This window comes from Copadichromis virginalis, linkage group LG20 (assembly GCF_057382275.1).
Source record: "Copadichromis virginalis isolate Kocher_CV1m ecotype Utaka linkage group LG20, C_Virginalis_male_GT1.1, whole genome shotgun sequence".
NCBI lineage: Eukaryota > Metazoa > Chordata > Actinopteri > Cichliformes > Cichlidae > Copadichromis > Copadichromis virginalis.
The window spans coordinates 33,085,603-33,100,249 of record NC_140637.1 but is presented as its reverse complement, the minus strand read 5'-3'; the positions used below and the strand labels follow the sequence as shown (position 1 = coordinate 33,100,249).

Here is a 14,647-nt window from a genome sequence, read left to right as displayed (position 1 = left end):
ATGAACTGACAAGCGACAACAATGGAAAAACAAAGAGCTGCATTGTTGTGAATTTTAGCACTACGGTTAGCATTTACAGGATATTGTTTTTGATGATATTATACAAAGGACCCTGTTTCTGCAATGCCCTTTGTTTTAAAACTTCATCTCCTCTTCTTATAACCCCACGGGCATTTCCTTTGGCCTGCTGGTCTGGAAAATCCAACAGTTCATCTATATGTAAACAAGGCACTTAAACTGGGATAGTGCATTCCTCAGTGTACCTCAAGCTTGCAGCCTGCTAAAGAACACACACAATTGATTATGCACCTTTAGGTATATATGGTTAAACATTTCCTAATGCAAATAACTACATGCAGTATTCTACCATGTGCAAACTTATATCACTAAAGGATTCTAAATGTTTAGTGTTTAATGGACCTGTATGATAATATTAGACTGAAGATTCTGTAACTTAACAAAGCTCTTTATGTTAACCGTTATTTTCTTTTGCCTTGTCAACTCAAGATTTATGGTGTATACTAAGGTTGGAGGAAAAACACCAACAAATCACTCTTTACCTTGCAGAAAATGTTTATGTGAAGACCATCTGGTTTTTGTGTCAGAACTCAGGATGTAGGAGATCTCGGTAAAGATTTATTGTTTTTGTGAGTGCTTTTTTTATTGCCCTTGCTGAACAAAGGAATTTAACTGTCAGGACACCACCCCACCCAGTGGGCAGGGTCTGAACTGAAACTTATTGCCTGCCTATAAAAACTGTTGCACAGAAAATAAACTTTGAGTCAGTTTGGAATGACACCTAGAACAGTCTCCGCGTCTTCTTGTTCTTCCAAACTGCTCCCGGTACTCCAGCCGGTACCGTGATTAACCGTTGATCATGCATGAGAATATTTTAATTTTGTTATATGTTAAAGGATGAACTCTGCTTATCGCTGCCCATGTCTCGAAGGAAACCCGATCCACGGACGGAGATTTCTTTCATGCATAAAGACATTATACTCTATTATATGTAAGTACAGTGTACATATGTCAAAAAGAACCCAACATTACGTTACTAATTTTGCCAAAAAATTCAACAACTTCCTGTTGAGTTGTGAAATAAACAGAATTAAAGAAACAGCACACATTAGCATTAACCAAGATTATCCAAGATTCCAACAATAATAAGACAAACTGCAGAATCTTCTCTTACTTTTAACCCTCTCAGGCTCAAATTAAACTTTTTGTTGCTAATGCACAACCAAGTCCTGCAGTGAGTAAAAAACCTCATAAAATATGTATGTGGGGTAATCAGGTTGTTAGTTTTTAACTGTTGCAAATCGGTGACGCCTGCCTCGAGAGGGTTAAAGGACACATATCGTTTGTTAAAGCTGACTTTCTACCAACATTTAACACTCATCATTTTTGTTTTTCTTCTTCTTCGTCTCCTCCTCATGGAAAACTTCTCCGTCTGACTGCTTCCTCCAGCTCACTGTGATGTCTCCATTCACTCCCTGGTCCTTCAGCTTCTTTTTGAGCTGAAACAAAGACGGAAAAAACGTTTGTCTAAGAGTTCGATTACAGCTCTTAATGAACTGTCAAACAACTCAGGGTTCAAAGGTGAAATGTTAACACAGTACTGTGCAAATGTTTCAAGCAGATGTGAAAAAATGCTGTAAACATTTTTTACAGAGCTTTCAGAAATGTAAATGATTGTTTATTGGCCCCAAATGTGTACTGCAGCAGGACCACAACCCCAAACATCTTCCGCGTGAAGAAGAACAAGTAGTACTGAAAGTGATGGTACGACCCCACAGAGCCCTGATCTCAACATCATGCAGTTTGTCTGGGATTACATGACGAGACAGAAGGATGTGAGAAGCCTACATCCACAGAAGATCTGTGGTTAGTTCTCCAAGATGGAACGACCTACCAGCCAAGATCCTTCAAAAACTGTGATGTGATTTAGATTTCACCTTAGTTCATTCACTGCATTTTGTAGGGAACGTATTTAATTTTAAAGTAAGTTACAGGGCTTTCCCTGCCTTTCTGGAGGGCTTATATTTCACTATAAACGATCTAATATGCAAATACACATAATTATGTATTATTATAATAGTGATATTAAAAAATGCAAACATTGTGTTTTAAAGAAAATACATTATATTAGATTTACATTTACAAAATGACAAAATGCTGATTTTTACAGCAGCAACATTATTGTATCTCTGCACTTTAAGCATTTAATAAGATTTCTGCCTGCACAGAGTGGATAGTCAAACAAACTGATTCATCATAAATACATTATTGTATATTTATTGCTTTTTAAAATTCTCATCACTTTATTATTAAAGCGCTAGGAATAAATAAGAAGGGAAGGATTGTGGATCAGTATGGAAAGTATATCCAGTATTCTGCAGAAGGTATAAAATATCACTGTATGTGTGTGTGTGTGTGTGTGTGTGTGTGTGTGTGTGTGTGTGTATAGATTTTCAAAATTATTATTCATGATATAACATTGTCCAGACATGCCCTGTAAAGACATGAGGAGGAGCTGTGAGGGTGGCTAAAGGCTGCGGATCCCTCAGCAGCTGGATTACAAAGTGCACAGGTAACAATAAGACCTGTACCAGCTGTTGCATTGTGGAGATATTTTATTATAAAAACAATGATCAACACAGTTGCAGTGTTTTGGTTCTATAACATTTTTCTATCATTACTTTATTATGGATTAGGTGCAAGAGTCGTTAAGTATGAATAATTAAATAACAGATTAATGCAATAGCAGACTGTGCCTTGTTCTTAGGTGGAGAGTGATAGATGAGATGAGGAGATGAAGGAGGAAGAGAGGCAAAGAGTGATTCACAGGCAGAGCCGAGTTTATGTCTTACAGTTTTGTTGTCTTATGGTTTAATCAGCTACCGTCTCTCCAATGGACTTTTTCATGTCTGCAGTCTCAGATCAGCACAGTCCTGCCCTCCAGCTCTATCAGCAGCAGCAGCAGGAGCAGCAGCAACGTTGTAGCCAACAGGCAGACATAGTCTGTTTGCTCTGCATTGTCCCCGCCCGATGACAGTGATATAACATGATGCGATTCCATACTAGATTCTAGATGAATGTGTGTTGTTGTTCAGCCTGGTTCTATGTGCCCATTTTTAACTTTAAGCACCTGCCCCTTCAAACATCTCTGCACAGCCCTGGTCCTATGCATCACTCTTCATGGTTAGAACATGCTTAAAATAAATTGCAGAAAAAATTGAAATATCATACTTCTTCTCTCAAGCATCTCTTTTCCCACATCCCATTTTCAGAGCCCATGAAAACATCAAAGTAGGAAGAATGAAACATGTGTACGCCTTCAAGTTTGCTGATACTGGAAACTTAGGACTCTACCTCTGTTTTCAGTATGATTTGTGAAAATGTCCCCCACATTAAATACAGACAACTAATCAATCCATAAAACATCTGTTACAGATTTGATTACCTGCTGCAGCATCTCATCCTGCACCGCAGAGTCCTTCAGACCAAGAGACGGGCTTTTCTCCAGCCTCACTTTCACCACATGTTTTGAAACAAGTGGCACAACTTCCTTCTGCTTTTCCTCTTCAACAAACAAAAAGCAGATTTATCAGTGACATGGACGATAATTGTTCGGATATTATTGTGAGACCTTTTGAAGTTGGCTGTTAGTTGCAGAGAAAGCTTAGTGTAACTTAGCATGAACCTCACAACAACACAAACAAACCCATCTTCTCACTTTCTTAAGAATAAGTCACTTTTTGTTAGTGCAGCGGGTTTTGTTATATCAGCAACTGCAATCAAAGTAAACCTGGAGGGTACCTGAGCCATTGTAGCAAATAAATCCTCTCTGAAAGTCACATGTATAGGATTCCCATTTTCCAGCAGCTCCAAAGTATAGTGCTGCACAATTATACGACACGACACTGCTAGGCTGGTTCACATTCCAGTATGTAAATGAGGTTTTACTTCCATCAGTCCACATCCAGCCTCTGAAAAGGCCGATCCAGACCTTTTGTCCTGCAGGTATCAGCTCCTTTATCTTCTGGTTCTCTGACATGTTCCTCACACTGGCCAGGTCTGTGTAATGAGCTCTGCAGAAGCTCCGGGCCTCCGTCCATGTCATGGGATTGTTGATTAAGATAAAAGTCACATTAGCCCCTGAAACAGATCAAAGTGAAGTGCCATATAATATCATAAAATATTTTTGCAATACATTAATATGTAAAAAACAAACAAAACAAAAAGCATTACAGTCTAAATAAATCATATTAAGTGGTTAAGGTCTCCCTCTAAATCTGGGACTCTCCACCATTTGACCTTAGAACTGAAGAAGCTTCTCGGATGAGAGGGGAAACGTCTTCAAGCAACTTAAGGAGGTCCAGACGCTTTTCTTTGCAAGCTCCTTTGAGCCATCATAATATTTTGCATCCACTTGTGTCAGTCCTCAGTCCTAGACAGGCTGCACTTAATTTCTTAAATCCACAAGTCACGTTTTATTGCTTACATTTCAACTCTCTGATCTTTAGTTATCAATATGAGCTGTATGAAAAGAGATAAAATTGTGCAGCAACAGGCATAACTCATAGATGAAGAGCTGAAACTGGTTTGTGTTGTGGTCTTTAAACTGTTTAAATCCTCACCTCTGACACTGGAGCAGACTGCCATAACATTTAGATAACAAGGTACATCATTCCATTCTCCGGTACCGATCATCTGTCCACATTCTTCATTACCGTTCTGGTTGTTTGGGTCACCAGGTGCCCAATTTCTGAACTCAGCTTCACTGTTTTTGTAGACATCTGTGCCTGACATCGACCAGCTCCAAATCTTATTGTATAACCCAATCCAGCCATACTGCAAAGACAAATTTTAAAATGACTTCGTTAGCGTCCATAGCTAACATCTGTCTCGATCCCCCCTCATGTTGCATATTCATATTTTGTGGGGACATCAAATTGACATAATAGTTTTCCTAGCCACTTACCCTAACCATCAAAAGTGAATGCCTAACGCTTACCCTAAACCTAACCATAGCCTAATTGTAGCCCTGACAATAAAACCATATTTTAAGTCTCAAAAATGCCCCACATGCATATTAAACTTCATATTTCTGGTCCCCACACACACACACACACACACACACACACACACACACACAGTATATTAAAGTTATATATATATATATATGTGTATATATATGTGTATATATATATATATATATATACACATGCATGGAGGGTTTCACCCCAAGTCCAGCACCCTGAGGCTGTACGCTAAGAGGAAGGAAGGGGGCCGGGGACTGGTGAGTGTCAGCACCACAGTCCAGGATGAGACAAGGAACATCCAAGAATACATTGGGAAGATGTCCCCAACTGACCGAGTGCTCAGTGAATACCTCAGGCAGCAGAAACCCAAGAAAGAGGAGGGAGACGAGGAACCATCATGGAAGGACAGGCCCCTGCACGGTATGTACCACCGGCAGATAGAGGAGGTGGCTGATATCCAGAAATCCTACCAGTGGCTGGACAAAGCTGGACTGAAAGACAGCACAGAGGCACTAATCATGGCAGCACAAGAACAAGCTCTGAGCACAAGATCCATAGAGGCTGGGGTCTATCACACCAGGCAAGACCCCAGGTGCAGGCTGTGTAAAGATGCCCCAGAGACAATCCAGCACATAACAGCAGGGTGCAAGATGCTAGCAGGCAAGGCATACATGGAACGCCATAACCAAGTGGCCGGCATAGTGTACAGGAACATCTGTGCCGAGTATAACCTGGAAGTCCCGAGGTCAAAATGGGAGATGCCCCCAAGGGTGGTGGAGAATGACCGAGCTAAGATCCTGTGGGACTTCCAGATACAGACGGACAAAATGGTGGTGGCTAACCAACCGGACATAGTGGTGGTAGACAAACAGAAGAAGACGGCCGTAGTGATCGACGTAGCGGTTCCGAATGACAGCAATATCAGGAAGAAGGAACACGAGAAGCTGGAGAAATACCAAGGGCTCAGAGAAGAGCTCGAGAGGATGTGGAGGGTGAAGGTAACGGTGGTCCCAGTGGTAATCGGAGCACTAGGTGCGGTGACTCCCAAGCTAGGCGAGTGGCTCCAGCAGATCCCGGGAATAACATCGGAGATCTCTGTCCAGAAGAGCGCAGTCCTAGGAACAGCTAAGATACTACAGGACCCTCAAGCTCCCAGGCCTCTGGTAGAGGACCCGAGCTTGAAGGATAAACCGCCCGCAGGGGCGTGCTGGGTGTTTTTTATACGCCTTTGGAGTGGAGGATGGCAAGTTCGATTCCCGCCTGGGGTGTCTGTATCCAGCAGGGGTCCTAAGGCTAGGCCCCCCATGTAAAGCGAGCCTACCGCAGACATGAGCGAGACAGATAAATATGAAGGCATGCCTGGCTGGACATCGCCCTGATCAACCAGGTCTGCATCAGGTGTTGAGGAACCAGGGCACTCTGACGAGAAGTGGGCTACTGGAACAAGAAGGCATCATTGGGTAAGAGACAAAAACAGGGCGTTGTTGCAATGTTACTACGTAAGTAACCCTGGTGGAAGGGGCTACATGAATAGGATGAGGGACCTATGGATTCTTCAATACCCAACATCCACAATGACGGTGAAACAACTAGTAGCTCAGTGTTCCAACATTTAAAACAAGGTGCTGCTCTCACAGCTAGAGATTGATGAGTTACAACATAAATCTGTTCTTCATGCAACGAACCAAGGTGTACTCTCAGTGGCAGGGGAACAATATGAGAACAGCATCACCAAGGCTGGAGATGGAACAATACTGGAAGAGCATATGGGAGAAGGACGCAACCCATAACGGCAATGCTCAGTGGCTAGTGGATCTGAGGGCAGACCACAGCGACCTCCCTGAACAGCTTCCAGTAACCATCACAGTGGCAGATATCCAAGAAAGGGTTTCCAGTATGAAGAGTTGGACAGCACCAGGCCCCGACATGGTTCACGCCTACTGCCTGAGAAGCTGACTGCACTCCATGAGCGTCTGGCAGCACAAATGAACTAGCTGCTAGTTGACGAGAGACACCCGGAATGGCTAACCGAAGGTCGGACGGTCCTGATCCCCAAGGACCCCAAGAAGGGACCGGTCCCCTCCAACTACCGACCAATAACCTGCCTCAGCACCACGTGAAAGCTCCTGTCAGGCATCACAGCGGCTAAGATGAACAGGCACATGGCTCAATACATTAGTGGGGCACAGAAAGGGGCACACAACACCAGCTACTGGTAGACCGAACAATCAGCCGAGACTGCAAGACCAGACTGACCAACCTGTGCACTGCCTGGATTGATTACAAGAAGGCCTATGACTCAGTGCCCCACACATGGATCCAGGAATGCCTAGAACTATATAAGATCAACAGGATGCTAAGAGTATTCATCAGGAACTCAATGGAGATGTGGCGGGAACACTAGAGGCCAACTTCAAGCCATAGCACAAGTCACCATCAAGTGCGGGATCTACCAAGGAGATGCTCTGTCCCCACTGCTGTTCTGCATAGGCCTGAACCCCCTCAGTGAGATCATTAACAAGACTGGCTACGGATACCGACTACGGAGTGGAGCAGTTGTCAGCCACCTCCTGTACATGGATGACATCAAGCTGTATGCCAAGATTGAACGAGGCATCGATTAAATCTTGATGCACCAGGATATACAGCAATGACATCGGAATGTCATTCGGACTGGAGAAGTGTAGTCGGATGGTAACAAAGAGAGGGAAGGTAGCCAGAACTGAGGAGATCGAACTACCAGACGGCAACATTGCAGACATAGAGGACAGTTACAAGTACCTGGGGATCCCGCAGGCGAATGGGAACCATGAAGAGGTCGCTAGGAAAGCTGCAACCACCAAGTACCTGCAGAGGGTCAGGCAAGTCCTGAGGAGTCAGCTACACGGTAAGAACAAGATCCGGGCTATCAACACCTACGCCCTGCCCGTGATCAGGTACCCGGCTGGGATAATAAGCTGGCCAAAGGAGGAGATAGAAGCCACTGACATCAAGACAAGAAAGGTCCTGACCATGCATGGAGGGTTTCACTCCAAGTCCAGCACCCTGAGGCTGTACGCTAAGCGGAAAGAAGGAGGCCGGGGGGTGGTGAGTGTCAGCACCACAGTCCAGGAAGAGACAACGAACATCCACGAATACATCACGAATAAGGCCCCAACTGACAGCGTGCTCAGTGAATACCTCAGGCAGCAGAAACCCAAGAAAGTGGAGGAAGGCGAGGAACCATCATGGAAGGACAGGCCCTTGCACGGTATGTACCACCGGCAGATAGCAGAGGTGGCTGATATCCAGAAATCCTACCAGTGGCTGGACAAAGCTGGACTGAAAGACAGCACAGAGGCACTAATCATAGCAGTACAGGAACAAGCTCTGATCCATAGATGCTGGGGTCTATCACACCAGGCAAGACCCCAGGTGCAGGCTGTGTAAAGATGCCCCAGAGACAATCCAGCACATAACAGCAGGGTGCAAGATGCTAGCAGGCAGGGCATACATGGAACGCCATAACCAAATGGCCGGCATAGTGTACAGGAACATCTGTGCCGAGTAAAACCTGGAAGTCCCGAGGTCAAGTGGGAGATGCCCCCAAGGGTGGTGGAGAATGACCGAGCTAAGATCCTGTGGGACTTCCAGATACAGACGGACAAAATGGTGGTGGCTAACCAACCGGATATAGTGGTGGTAGACAAACAGAAGAAGACGGCCGTAGTGATCAATGTAGCGGTTCCCAATGACAGCAACATCAGGAAGAAGGAACTCGAGAAATACCAAGGGCTCAGAGAAGAGCTCGAGAAGATGTGGAGGGTGAAGGTAACGGTGGTCCCCGTGGTAATCGGAGCACTCGTTGCAGTGACTCCCAAACTAGGCGAGTGGCTCCAGCAGATCCCGGGAATAACATCGGAGATCTCTGTCCAGAAGAGCGCAGTCCTGGGAACAGCTAAGATACTGCGCAGGACCCTCAAGCTCCCAGGCCTCTGGTAGAGGACCCGAGCTTGAGGGATACATATTAGTGCTGTCAATAGATTAAAAAAATTAACTAATTATTCTCACAATTTTCTGTAATTAATCACGATTAATCGCAATTACTTGATCAAGAGGCTGGTTGCAATTACATTTTTTCAACTTTAAACTCAAAGAATGTTAAATGCTTAAATTCAAAGAAAATTTGAATAGCTTTCTTCAATCTTTTAGCACAGGTTCTCTCCTGTGAAATACAAAAAAAAAAACTATATAATAATAGGTAAGTATACACTAATATATAATATATATATTAGTGCTGCCAAACAATTAAAATGTTTAATCAGATTTATCACAGGGTTACTTTGGATTAATTTGTATTAATAACTATAAAATATTATCCATCCATCCATCCATCCATCCATCCATCCATCCATCCATCCATCCATCCATCCATCCATCCATCCATCTTCATCCGCTTTATCCAAGGCCGGGTCGCAGCAGCCTAAGCAAAGAGGCCCAGACCTCCCTCTCCCCAGCCACCTCCTCCAGCTTATACAGGGGAACACCAAGGCGTTCCCAGGCCAGCCGAGAGATATAATCTCTCCAGCGTGTCCTGGGTCTGCCCCGGGGCCTCCCCCCGGTGGGACATGCCTGGAACACCTCACCCAGGAGGCGCCCAGGGGGCATCCTTGTCAGATGCCCGAACCACCTCAGCTGGCTCCTTTCAATGTGGAGCATCAGCGGCTCTACTCTGAGCCCCTCCCGGATGGCCGAACTTCTCACCCTATCTCTAAGGGAGAGACCAGCCACCCTTCGGAGGAAGCCCATTTCTGCCGCTTGTATCCGCGATCTCGTTCTTTCGGTCACTACCCACAGCTCGTGGCCATAGGTGAGGATAGGGACAAAGATCGACCGGTAAATTGAGAACTTCGCTTTTACACTCAGCTCCCTCTTCACCACGACGGACCGGTGCAGCGTCCGCATTACTGCAGCTGCAGCCCCAATCCGTCTGTCGATCTCCGGCTCCCTTCTCCCATCACTCGCGAACAAGACCCCGAGATACTTGATGATAGGTTTTGTATTGTTGATTGTCATTTATGCTTAGAAACATTTACTCATATATGCTTAGAAGTATATAATCATTTGTAGATTGAAAGAATGTTTCATCCTAAGAGGTCTGTAACAACTCTGTGTAGCATGAAGGGGGGGTGAGTTCACTCCCCTACAGAGGAGAGATCGTATCTTCCTTTGCTGATTTATGGTATAGCAAACACACGTATATCTGTTTAAGTATAAGAGCCTTTTGTTTAGATAAATCTGCTAGACTTCTAGGCGCCAGCCTTGGGGAGGCTTCACAGGGTCACATCTTGACCTCACACACACACACACACACCTACATACACACACACCTACACACACACACCTACATACACACACACCTACACACACACACATACACACACACACACCCACATACACAGGCAAGGTACTCTTTGTGTGAATGTAGACGTCATATGTTAATGAACCTATGCATATTCATGTAACCTCAATAAAAGGACAGTGGTACGGGAGAACGGACGAGAGCAACTGGGGTCAAGCGAAGGGACGGCGCTTTGTCCGGTTCTCTCCCGTATACGAGTAACATGAAGAAGCTTGCCTATTTGTGTCTTGCTTTGCGGTGTAATTATATTGTCTTCAACGTTCCAGCGAATAGGTTTATGCTACAAACCTATCACTTGAACTCCTCCATTTGGGGCAGGAACTCATCCCCGACCCGGAGTGGGCACTCCACCCTTTTCCGGCTGAGAACCATGGCCTCAGATTTGGAGGTGCTGATCCTCATTCCCGCTGCTTCACACTCGGCTGCGAACCGCTCCAGTGCGAGCTGGAGGCCCTCACCCGATGAAGCCAACAGAACCACATCATCTGCAAAAATCAGAGATGAGATTCTGAGGCCACCAAAGCGAAAGCCCTCCGCCACTTGGCTGCGCCTAGAAATCCTGTCCATATAAATTATGAACAGAACCGGAGACAAAGGGCAGCCCTGGCGGAGCCCATCACCCACCGGGAATGAGTCCAACTTATTGCCGGCAATGCGAACCAAGCTCTTGCAACGGTTGTATAGGAATCGAATGGCCCGTAGCAATGGGCCATTGGACTGGGGCCTCTGCTAGATGTTCCCAGCACACCCTCACTACGGGTTCAGGTACACCGGGTCTGTCCAGCGTCCTCCCCCGCCACCTGATCCAACTCACCACCAGGTGGTGATCAGTTGACAGCTCCGCCCCTCTCTTTACCCGAGTGTCCAGAACATATGGTCGCAGGTCTGGTAATACGATTACAAAATCGATCATCGACCTACGGCCTAGAGCGTCCTGGTGCCACGTGCACTTATGGACACTCTTATGTTCGAACAGGGTGTTCGTTATGGCCAAACTGTGATTAGCACAGAAGTCCAACAACAAAGCACTGCTCAGGTTCAGATCAGGGAGGCCGTTCCTCCCAATCACGCCCCTCCAGGTCTCGCTGTCGTTACCCACGTGAGCATTGAAGTCTCCCAGCAGGACAACAGAGTCTCCAGGTGGAGCACCTTCCAGCACCCCCCCCCCCCCCTCCCCAGGGACTCTAAGAAGGCTGGGTACTCCGAACTGCCACTCGGCGCATAAGCGCAGATGACAGTCAGATACCGTTCCCCGACCTAAGGTGCAGGAACAAACCCTCTCGTCCACCGGGAAAAACCCCAACGTACCGGCAGCAAGCCGAGGGGATATTAGAATACCCACCCCAGCCCGCCGCCTCTCACCAGGTGCAACTCCAGACTGAGACAGAGTCCAGCCCCTCTCCAGAAGACTGGTTCCAGAGCCCAAGCCATGCGTAGAGGAGAGCCCGACTATATCTAGCCGGTAACCCTCAACCTCACGCACTAACTCAGGCTCCTTCCCCACCAGAGAGGTGACATTCCATGTCCCTATTGCCAGTCTTGGCAGCCAGGGGTCAGTCCGCCAGGGCCTCCGCTCCTGGCCGCCACCCGGTACACAATGCACCCGACCCCTATGGTGCCTCCTGCGGGTGGTGGGCCTGCGGGAGGATGGGCCCATATCTCCTCTTCGGGCTGTGCCCAGCCGGGCCCCATGGACTAAGGCCCGGCCACCAGACGCTCACCCTCGGGCACCCTCCCTGGGCCTGGCTCCAGGGCGGGGCCCCGGTAACCCTATCCCGGGCAGGGTAAACTGTTCCCTCGATATTCTTTTCATAAGGGTTTTCTGAATCGCTCTTTGTCTGGTCCCTCACCCAGGACCAATTTGCAATGGGAGACCCTACCAGGGGGCAAAAGCCCCCAGACAACATAGCCCCTGGATCCCTGGGACACACAAACCCCTCCACCACGATAAGGTAGCGATTCAAGGAGGAATAAAAGTGAATAATATTAAATATTATTCACTTTTATTCTATATTAATCGCATTTCATTTTGCATGAGCAAACAGACTCGAGATAAAAGGGAAAAATATACGAACTTAACATGTTTATTGAACATCTTGAACATTCATGTTAAGAAAAAACTCTGTAAACATTTATCCAATCTCTCTGTCACTCTTGGGGAGGCACTTCAAGTCCTTGAAACAAGGAACCAAAGCTATATAAAGCGCGTGTTCTCAATGGTATTAACAGGTCTGCAGTTTGTTGCAATCCACTTGGCATTGTGTCAGTCAATATGTCCGAGGCAGACTTACTGAGTCCCCGATGTTCCGTGAGTGGTTTGTCTCAAGCTGGGTGACGCGTTAGCCAAAGTGCTAGCAGCATCCCCGACTATCGTATGCTTCTCATCAATGTGATATTTAAAGCTGGAAGTGCTTCAGTGAAAAGGAAACTCCTTCTTCCACAAGGTGCATAATACTTTATATCGGTCGACTGTTCCGTCTTGTTATTTTTTTAATACTCAAATTTCCCATCGAGAGGACCGATGTGTTCCAAATTGAGTTGATTGGTTCAGCTGCCTGTCACTACAAGATCAGCTGCCCATTTGCGCATGTGCGAAGGTAACTCTACTTGGACAAACGAAATGCGTTGACAGAAATATTTCAGGGATTTTGAGTAATTCTGCACTCCAGATGCGTTAATAATTTTAATCGCGTTGACCATGATGTGGGATTAATTTACTTTTACGCGTTAATTTTGACAGCGCACGCACACATACACGTACGTGTGTGTGTGTGTGTGTGTGTATAAAAACTCTAACAGAACTTACAAAGTTGAGATGATTGTTTGCGACTGCTCCGTCATTCAGGGTCTTCACATCCTCTGTGCTGCTAATAATAGCCAGGTCTGTGTATTTCTCTCTACAGTAACGCTGTGCTTCAGTCCAGTTCTTTCTAGAAGCAATGATATGGTACTGACGTTGAGCATTCAAGGTGATGGCACACAGCCCTGCAGTGACAGATGTAGAAATGAATTATATTTGAGATAAAACTTTGTAAATATACAACACAGCAACAATGCATTATTTCTTCTGCACTGAGGAAAGAAACAAAAACACTTCTTTTTACAGTAATGATGTTTGAAGTCTCACTGCTGTATACACATCATAAAGACAGCACATAGATCAAATTATTAAAGGTTAATTTAATAATTTCTAGAGAAAACTTACCTGATGTAGCTATAATGTACAGAAGAACTTTGTCCATCATTGTGCATCGGTTCTCACCTTCAGTTTGTGACTGTTGATGAAATGGATTTTAACTGTTCACACCTTAATGCAAAGTATTTATGCAAACATTTTTTTCATAGAAGGTATAAATCATCAGGCAGGAGTCAAGTCAAAACAAGGGACTACTGTTGTAAATAATATAGACCAGTATAACATGCAGCAAATTGCCATCAGTGACAAAACAACCTTTCCCACCTCCACCTCACTTCTTCAAATAAAAAATGGGGACAAACGGACACAATCAGCAGCGGTGTGGCCAAGATGTATATGTCAGTTACTTAGAGACCCAACTGTATACATACATATCCTGTTCCTGATTGGGAGACAGAGCATGCTGCATGTTTTCTATTTATAACACAATTTCTCGTTTCTAAAGTTTAAAAGAAATTTGAAGCAACTGTTGCCTTGCTTTCTATCCTCACGTTACACATGGCAGTGAGACAGGTGTCTCTTTGTGCTACTGACAGAATGAAACTGTGTAGCTGATCAGGACTCACACAACATGAATGCAAACCAGTAGGTCTGGAGCTGCCTGGCTGCTATCTCATTCACAGGACTGTCAGCAAATTTTACTCTAATTTGACTGTTACTCTGTCAGTGTCAGCAACATCCTGTGACAGATAAAGAGGTACATACTTGAAAAGTATCAATCAAACATGACAGTGTTATTTTAAAGAAACTGCATAATTTTTTAATCACCAATCAGGTTTCACATTATGACCACTGGCAGATGAACATCGAGACATAAAACAGCTGATCTGTTGAGATTTGGACTTGACTAGACCCCTTAAGGTGTGCTGGCACCAAAGTGTTAGCAACAGATTCTTGAAGTCCTGTCATTTTTGACCTCCATGGATTAGAAGTGTTTGTGCAGCACATAGGTAGGTGGTACGTGTCTAAATAAAATCCACATGGATTGGATGAGCCAATGTTTCT

The 14,647-nt window shown here is 45.3% G+C and overlaps 1 protein-coding gene across 1 annotated transcript; it reads right to left on the bottom strand.

Moving 5' to 3' along the window:
* Positions 1 to 202: 202 nt before the first annotated feature.
* On the bottom strand, positions 203 to 13,708 carry LOC146685230 (macrophage mannose receptor 1-like). The gene is made up of 6 exons (XM_085443616.1): positions 13,652 to 13,708; positions 13,253 to 13,431; positions 4,641 to 4,854; positions 3,820 to 4,158; positions 3,464 to 3,582; positions 203 to 1,517 (listed from the first exon to the last, which is right to left on the bottom strand). The coding sequence occupies exons 1-6, from the start codon at positions 13,689 to 13,691 to the stop codon at positions 1,389 to 1,391; spliced, it is 1,020 nt and encodes a 339-aa protein (XP_085299742.1). The 5' UTR covers positions 13,692 to 13,708; the 3' UTR covers positions 203 to 1,388.
* Positions 13,709 to 14,647: the final 939 nt, after the last annotated feature.